This window comes from Melozone crissalis, unplaced genomic scaffold, assembly GCF_028551555.1.
Source record: "Melozone crissalis strain CALT ecotype California unplaced genomic scaffold, PUWL_Pcris_2 ptg000007l_1, whole genome shotgun sequence".
Taxonomy (NCBI): Eukaryota; Metazoa; Chordata; class Aves; order Passeriformes; family Passerellidae; genus Melozone; species Melozone crissalis.
In genome coordinates this window covers 231,598-240,231 of record NW_026535785.1, presented here as the reverse complement: position 1 = coordinate 240,231, position 8,634 = coordinate 231,598, and the positions used below count along the sequence as shown (strand labels likewise).

Genomic DNA, 8,634 nt, shown 5'->3' with positions numbered 1-8,634 from the left:
CCCAGTGCAAGGAGCAACACAAACATACTGGAGGCAAAATGTCATTGTAGCCTGTGCCTACAGGAAAAGGTTCCTGTTACTAATAGAAACCACTATTAAAACGATGCAACTATGGAAATGGTATCTAGGCATCTTTAAATTGGAAAAGGCAAAGCAAAGAAGTGGTACACTCTCCATTATTTGGCTTCTTTAAGAATGAGCACCTGAAAGTCCGTGGTGTTAGCTTTGTGGTTTTGAGACATCAGCCCACCAAAAGCCAGTGTGCCACATTTCTGTGTTTGTAGCCTGAAAACCCCTATTACCTCCACAGCATTTCCAGTTAGGGTCTAGAGTCATACAGTGGATCAAACACCTTGGGAAGTACTGTCTTCTCGCTGATGGCTGTTTCTCTTTAAGTCAGAAATGGTGACTGCAAGACTGCTACTTGAGATCAGAAGAGTAAAGTTAAAACAAGAAGCAAAATCTTTTTATCAGACTACTTAAAACCCTCATTTCCTCATCATTTTTCAGTTTGAAAAACATTTGATTGCAGTCCCTTAAAGCCCTAGTTAAAATAGTTACCTTCAAAATGCATAATGTTGCATTTTTCTGGCAATAATGAACCACTCTCACAGTCAGCCCTGGGGATGCTGCTAGGAAACAGCATTGAACCTTTTCAGTGCAAGTTTTCTCCTCCTGCCACTGCAACATCTAGTTTCCTCCCTGTACAGAAGCTGTTTTAACATGATGTTCATTCATCATGTAGAACTGACACCCAGGAGCCATCCCTGCTTCTCTCTCTTTGGGAAAAGGCACTGTAAAGGAGCTGTTGAGTTCCATGTTCCTTTGTTCATATCCTCCTTTGTTCTCTGATCTCTCACTTTTATCCTTACTTGTGTTCGTTTTCATACTCAAACCCCGAGTTTGCTTCTGGCAGTATCTGCTTTTGCTCTGCCTCATGTTTTACTTGCCCAGCAGAGATGAACCTCTACTCTGCAACCTGCAGTTGGAACCTTCCCTGTAGCGTCACTGACACCTTATCTTTATTCCAGGGGGGTCAGGAGAGACCACATAACACAGAAGTATCTGAAGACCCAGAATTATGACTTATAATCCATGTGTCACTCTGTATCTTGCCCTTGACATGACTCTCCAGATCACTGTGTAAATCCAGAGAAGCCACATGCTAATGACCACTGATACTGTAGACAAGCAAAAAGTCTCAAACACCAAAGGAAAAGCTATTGGTTTATATATAGATATATATATATATGTATATAGATATATACTGTGTTTACAGAGTCAACAAGTTAAATGCAATATTCATAAAAGCATTAACAATAAAAATACAATCTGTTTGTAGGCAAGTACAGACTTAAAATGGTAAAACAGGAAAAAGGATCTCACCAAAGTACAAATATACAGTACAAATTGATTTATTTAAAACAGTTACAAAAAAAGCACAACAAAATAGAGATTATCCTTAGAATTATTAATGCTTTGTTAAAGATCAGGTAGGAGGAAAGGGGCAGGGACAAAGTTGGAGGGGAGCACCTGACTAGTTCTAAGGCTTTAGATACACTGCATCGGTTACATGTTAATACAGCCATATACTGGGGGTTATAGTGAGGGGTCAGCACTTATCTACAAACATCTCTCTGCCTCAGGGCAGCCCAGCCAGCTCGCTCATGTCCCTCTCTCTCTCTCTCTCTGAGCACACCCTCCCGGGCGCTAAGGTGCCATGAAAGCCGAAAACAACTCGAGTGTGCCAGGGGCGTGTTGGCAGGGTGGGGGCAGCAGCCCAGACCGACGGGGCAATTCCGTCCTTGACAGACAGCGTGAAGGCCGTGGAAGGGCCTGGACCATCAGCATTTTAAACTGTATGTGGAACACCCTGGGCCAAACTGTACAGAATGAGTATTTGTAGCCATCTTAGCAGCTGCTGACAAGTGTCAGGCTCTAGCATGGCTTGAAAGACAGGGAGCAGTTGTGAGTGACGCTGGGGAAGGCACGCGTGCTGCTGTGGGCAGGAACTAGCATTTGGGCTACTCCAGCTGCTGTAGTTTCTTTTACAATATTTTCTGAGTAACAAGGATTGTTAGTTCTCTATGGGACAAAGTGACTTGAAGTGTGGGGTGGGGACAGGGACACAATGTAAAAAGTGCAATATAAAAGCTGCTCAGCAGCTGGAAGGGGAAGGCAGAGGGCCCTCTGCAGCTTCCTTCTCTTCCAGACAGAGCTTCCTCTGCATAGTCTGGTAGTGATGAGCTCTCATTGCTGTGAATGCACAGCCCAGAGATAGGCTTGGCTCTGCTGTGCAGCTAACCCAAGGCATGTTCCATGGGATGGGACAGATGGCTACAGACACCCATTATTGCATCCCACAGACTCCTGCTACAGAGTGTGAGCTGGAGAAGATTAGGGCCTCCTCCAGGCAGGACAGACCGCGGCTCTCCTACCCAAGACAATAGCAGCAGGAACATGGTATATTTCTCTGAGAGGTCTGTCACATCTCTGCCAGCAGAAAAGCCCAGGTAACCAGCCCACTCTGCAATGTCTTCCTGGCTTTATCTCCTTCTTTCCCTGTAAACCCAAGAAATAAAAGCTGCCTCCATGGGCTCATTCACAGCCTTTCTCACTGCAGCAGAGCCTGTCTCACACACTCCCTGTCCCGGGAGAGCCTCAGTGCTCAGCACAACCACCACTGTGGTGCTAAGCCGTACAGCCCTGTCCAGTGAGGACACGTTCCTGTGATACCAGTACTGCTGAGCTGGGCTGAAGAGTTGCCAGTGGCCCCCTCCTGCCCACCCTTTGGGGCAAACAGCCAGATACATGGATTCTTCATCTCAGTCCCCCGTCATGAGCTGTGCTTCCAACCACTGCTTCCAGGGAAGAGCTGGCAGGTGAAACGCACAACGGCGGGACTGACAGAGCTGGATAACAGCACCAAGGCCCAGTTCAGCACGGCCTGTCCCACAGAGCTCAGGACCGCACCCAACAGAGGTGCAGCAAGCCAAAGTTCAGGTCAGCAGCCAGGTAAACAACAGGGCAAGCACCTTCACAGCCCTTCACCTGCCTACAGTACAAAGCTATTTAAGTCACAGCATCTTGCCTCATTTGTCAGTGCTGTCCATTCAGACCACTGCAGTGTGGCTGAGATCGAGGAGTTTCAGTAACACACATGGTGTTAAGGCAAGCTCTCCAAACCCTCACTCTAAGACAGACTTTCGGGCTCAGAGACACTCAAGGGGCTCTGCAGCATCAGTTGCTGAGACATTGCCCCTGTGGTGTAACCAGCCCTTCTACATTCGCATGCCATACGAGATCCCTTCCTCGAGTGCCTGTCGCAGCCCAGAACTCCTCTGCATGCACCGTGCATAGAACAGGCATGAGAACCCAGGCTCCTCTGCCTCCTGCCTTTGGCCACAGACATCTCAGATATCCTGAGCTCGAAGTACTAATTACCAACACTAATAGAGAGTTTTATGTAGGAGAGTCCAGTCAGCAGGAGCTGTGATGCCCCCGGGTGACAGAGGGGCCCAGGTGGACACTTCACTGACAAAGGGATTGTGAAAACAGCATCTGTTCCCACAGCTGCTGCACCTGAGAAGGCAGAATCTTCACACAACAGCGTCACTGCCACTTCACACATCCCAAATGCAGCTGATGAAACCAGAAGTAGTGTGTCATTTGGGAGCAGCTACACGTGGTACAGGCAGCATCCTCATTCTGAGAACCCTGTGAGGCACAAACACTGAGGGCATGTTTAGCACACATCTCACCTAAGGCCTGTCCTGGTGCAGGTGTTTTAAAGGCAACAGAAATGGCTAGCAATGCGCTAGGAAAGCAGGACTGAGGCCGGGATGGAAGGGACATTCCAGAGACTAACTTGCCTAATACACAGGCAGAGCATGCATCCATTGCAGTCAGCAGAAGCCAGCCAGGTACAGGACACACTCCTGGGGAGTGCAGAACAGCCCTGAGACAGCACCACTGCAAGGAGAGGCGCTGACACACACCATTCTGTGACAGAGAGGAGTGGCACCCCAAGAGTCAGGCACACTTGACAAATTTCAGGCAGATGAGAGCAGGGAGACAGAAACAGCATGCTGAACATCAGGACTCTGCACACTAAGAAAGGCCCCCTCCAAAGCGTGGTCCTAGCACAGAGATGGGCACCTGAACACAAAGAATACCCAATCCAGGTTAAGTCAGTGAAAACCGCTTTGTCACCAGAACACTGATGTTCTGTGATGAACAGTGATGTGTATTTTTTGTCCTAGCTGAGCAATGGTGTCATAGCACACCATCAGAGAGAGCAGATTAGTGTAACTACAGGAGACTTCGCTCAATAGTGTTACCACCACAATCAACGGCTCATACACAATTGTATTAAATTTCACCATGAAAAAGACTACTCTTGATTTGACCACATTGTTCTACAGAGGAACTCTGAAATGAAGCATCAGAAAAACTAACACAAAATGACCCCAAAATGCCCTGTGACACTATGGTATTTTTAGAGCCCCTGCATTAATTGTGGAATTGTACTTAGCACAAACTTTGTACCTTGCCTGCACGTCTTGTCTAGAGCTTATTCAGGAAACTGCCTGCAGGGAAGAATTAGCCATCTGGAACATTTTTCTGACTTAATTACAAGATAGTATTGGTCTTCTCAAAGAAGAATGCTGAATGTATTTTGCTCCAGAATAAAAAAAAAAAAAACCCAAACCAATAAAATATCCAAAACCAAAATTAAACCAAACAAAAAAATCCAACCCCATTCACCCCCAGGTTAAGCCTCTGCAAAAGCTATAAGCCCAGGAGGGTTTTTTGAAAGTTATTAGCATGGGAAGAAAGATTTGATTTAGTGGCAAAACAACTAAGTAAACTTTATAGCAGGAAATAACATCTCCCATCCCAACTTGTGTCCCATCTCAAGTGCTCAAGTTCCCTATTCACCTGCACCCAAGCCCATCCTTTTGGTCCTTCCTCTTGAATTTCTGTGATTCATTCAAATCTGTACATTCTTTGCAAGAAGAAAGAGCAGTTGGATTCAGTGGAAGAGACATTAATCAGAACCACCAGAGAAGCACCTCCCTCCTGCCCTTGAGAGCTCCACCGGTGAACAGTCCTTTTAAAGTGCATGTGTGAAGAAAGGGGATACTGGGAGTAGAGCCCCCAAACTCCAGTGGGGACCCATCTCTCTCCATCATAAGAAAGGAGAAATAAAATCTTCAGCAATTTTATCTGCTACCTTAATCCAAGTCTGCCCTCCTCATCTCCCTCCCTGCCCCGAATGCTCGTCCCCTGCCCCGCAGGGAGTCAGTTATCCCAGGAGGGGGGAGAAAGCCCCAGCCTCCAGCAGCCTCTGGAATGCTCTCATCACACACTCATGACCACATCCCTGCTCCCACCCCAGCCAGCCTGTCGCTGCTCCCTGAGGCACTGGAGGCCTCCTGACTCTCCAAGAACAACTGGTCAGCCATGGAACTGGAGCGGAGCCACTCCTGCAGGGCAGAGAGCAGCCTTTGTTGGTGAGCCTAGACAGAGTCTGTGCAATTCCTCCACCTGACGGTGAGGGTCACCTGCTGTGGCTGCCCTAGCTCACACCTCTAAGGGATCATTTCCCTGCATTCGAACGCCCTTCAATAGACAGCTTGACCTCCTGGGGAATGAAAGAGGGACGGAGCAGAGGAGGCCGAGGCTCCTCTGCCTGCACGCTGTATCTTTGGAAGCCTGGGGCCAAACTGTACAGACTGCCAGCCTCGGGCTGAGAAGATTCTGCACGGGAGCTCTGGGCCGTGCTGGCTCTGTCTGTGTGGCTCTTCCTTTCAGCAGCTCTGTCAGATGGCTCTCGGGGCCCCTGAGCTGTTCGTTCCGATCTCTCCCTAGCAGATACCAGCTGATCCCCGAGAGGAGAGTTGGCCTGAGAAGCAGAGTTGCCGTTCACGCTCTGTAAACTGATTGATATGCAGACGTCCCCCACCTGCAGCCTGTGGCAGGGCAAAGCAAAGAGCTGAGCAGTCCTCGCGGGGCTGCAGGAGGACCAGCCCTGGCCGTACACAAAGAAGGGATGCTCCGGGGGCACATCGATGCTCACTTTACTTTGTTGCTCCCCAACCACAAAATGCAGCGTGACGAGCCCAGGCCACTGGCTTTCCTGAATATCCACCACAGTGCTGGAGTCGATCTTCAGGCCTCCGCTCGCCTCGGCGCTGCGAACAAAGTCTTGAGTCTGCAGCTCCTCCACCCGCTTCAGCTCGCCCGTCGCCAGCTGGATGATGGCTCCCTTCATGAAGTGAGAGGGCAGCTGCGAGGAGCCGGGGGGCTGACACTGCGCCAGCTCCTTTTCAAGCACATTTCCTCGAGCCTGGGCGTCTGGGCTCTCCCTCAGCAGGGCTTCTGACGTGGAAGACCTGACGGGCTCAGATCCACTGGGAACAAGCACTGGCTTGCCATTGGCTATCACCATTCCTTTGGCTAACTGTCTCTGTCTAGCAGTCTCCTCGGGGGACATTCCACACGGGCTCCGGGACCGGCTGTTCCCAGCTGCAGCCCTGTCCATGGCGTTCCTCAGCACGTCTCCCTGCCCGTCAGGGGTATTATGGCAAAGGTTCAAAGGGCTTGGGTCGTCTTTCCTCGGGGCTGCCAGAACATGATAATCCTGAGATGCCAACACCCCCACCACCCTCTGAACCTCCAGATCAGCGTCTGGGGTGCTCCTGTGAGTAGGCACAGAGATCTCTCTTCCCAGCATCTGGTAACCTGGAAGGAACTGTCCATCACCCATGCATGCTGCTGCAGCCCCTGGGGGCAGACAGTCCTCAGCTGCACTGCTGGCAGAGTCCACAGCCTCGCTGGGCCTCCTGGCCACGCTTTGCTCCAGAGGCCTCTGGCCACCGTTGGTCGCAGCCCCCTCTGAGCTCAGCTGGCTGTCTTGCTGAGGAGACTCTGGGCTCCCACCTGCCACGGGTGCCTCATAGGCTGAATAGCCGGGTGGGAGGCGGGACATCTGATAATAAACAGGAATTCTCCCTGGCGCCATGTCCACTGGTTGGGGCGCAGCGTGGTGTTGCATCTGCCCAGGAGAGGCTGCGGAGGTGGATTTGTTGAAGCTGTGGGTGGGAGAGGTAGTCTGGGGGGAAGGAGCAGCTTCTTCCGTGAACAGGGAGGCATATGGCACAAAGTGGGGGACGTGGGGGGCAGTGAGGTTGGTGGAAGGAGACAGGAGAGGACTAGGCATGAAGGCAGGAGGGACGGCATAGGGCACCGTGTAGTGGGAACCGATGAGCTGCAGGGAAGCCGAAGGGATCTGTGCATAGTGGATGGAGGGGAAGGGCACCGCCGGGTGCTGGATGATGGGCGAGGTCACGTTGAAGGCGGGGGGCAGGGGGCTCACGTTCACCACAGGGTGGAGGCCCGTGGGAGAGAAGGTGGCAGGCGGTGCTGCCACTTTGTAGAGCATTCCGTACTGGTCCACCGTCAGCCCCGCCGCCGCCTCGGGGGCCTCGCCAGGACCGTAGCGCGGCGTGGCGGGAGCCGGCCGAGCCGTGCGGGCCCACTCGGGGCCCTCGCCCGAGCCCTGCGCTGCCCCGGCCCGTCCCGCCTCGGTGCCAGCGTTGGCGGCGGCAAGTTCCCGCTTCTTGGGCGGGAGACACTCCTGGCTCCGCTCGTGGCCCGCTCTCATGGCGCCCCGCGGTGTCCCGGCAGCCCCGGCCGCGACGCTCGTTCATGGGGGCACCCACTGGGGCTGCCACGCGCGGGCTCCTGGATCCGCGCCGCCGGCCGCCGCCTCACCTGCGCCAGGAACAGAGGGAGCCGTGAGTCCTCGCCTCGGGAACGGGGGGGCGGCCCGAGCCCCGGCTCCGGGAACGGGCATGGCGACGGCCCCTGGCCCGGGGTCGGAACGCGGGGACGGAAGACGCCCGAGCCTGGTCGCCGCCCCCAACCCCGGCCCCGAAGCCCCGGCCGCGCTGCCGCGCGCCCCGCCCCGTCGCGTCCCGCGGGCCCGCCCGGTGCTCGCCCGGTGCCCGCGGCTCACCCGCCATGGCCCGGACCGGCCCCGCGGGCCCGCCCGGCGCCCGGACCGGCTCCTCCCCACCCGCGGCGCACGCCGATGACGCGGCGCACGGCAATGACGCGCGCGCCGACCGCCGGAACCGCTCAGGGGTCGTGACTCTGCCGCACCCGGATGGCGTCACGGGGCACCCGCAGCGCTGTTGCCGTGGCAACCAGCTGCGTCCGCGCGGGACTCGGAGCGGCCCGGCCTGCGGGACGGGCCCGGGGCCCCGCCACCAGCGCGGGTCACCTGGCGGCAGCGCCGCGCGGCTTTGGTTGGTCCCGCGCCCCAGACGGGCTCTGTCGGCGGTTGGCCGGCAGCGCGGGCACAGCGGCAGAGTGGCCCGGCTCCCCTGCGGGAGCCTTCGGTCTGAAGTAGCCGTGCCTGTCTCGCACTCTCGCAGTGTCCGGCCGGCCCCGTGCTGCTGACCGGGCTCCTCGTCATTCGGTGATCGTTAATGTGACATAAGGTTCTGGAAGCGGGAACTGAACAGCTGCCTGAGGCGGGGGTGGCTCTGTACTCTCTTCCAGAGACGCCTCGTTTACTGCGGCACGTTGCGTTCCCGCCGGTGGACGTTTAAACCGTGCGAGATT

General features: G+C 54.3%; 1 protein-coding gene across 1 annotated transcript; it reads right to left on the bottom strand.

The window, feature by feature from the left end:
• Positions 1-166: 166 nt before the first annotated feature.
• ATXN1L (ataxin 1 like) lies at positions 167-8,041 on the bottom strand. The gene is made up of 2 exons (XM_054269384.1): positions 8,024-8,041; positions 167-7,779 (listed from the first exon to the last, which is right to left on the bottom strand). The coding sequence occupies exon 2, from the start codon at positions 7,667-7,669 to the stop codon at positions 5,603-5,605; it is 2,067 nt and encodes a 688-aa protein (XP_054125359.1). The 5' UTR covers positions 7,670-7,779; positions 8,024-8,041; the 3' UTR covers positions 167-5,602.
• Positions 8,042-8,634: the final 593 nt, after the last annotated feature.

Excerpts from the sequence above, each read along its gene's own strand:
- ATXN1L (XM_054269384.1), bottom strand. The coding sequence starts at position 7,669 with ATGAGAGCGGGCCACGAGCGGAGCCAGGAGTGTCTCCCGCCCAAGAAG.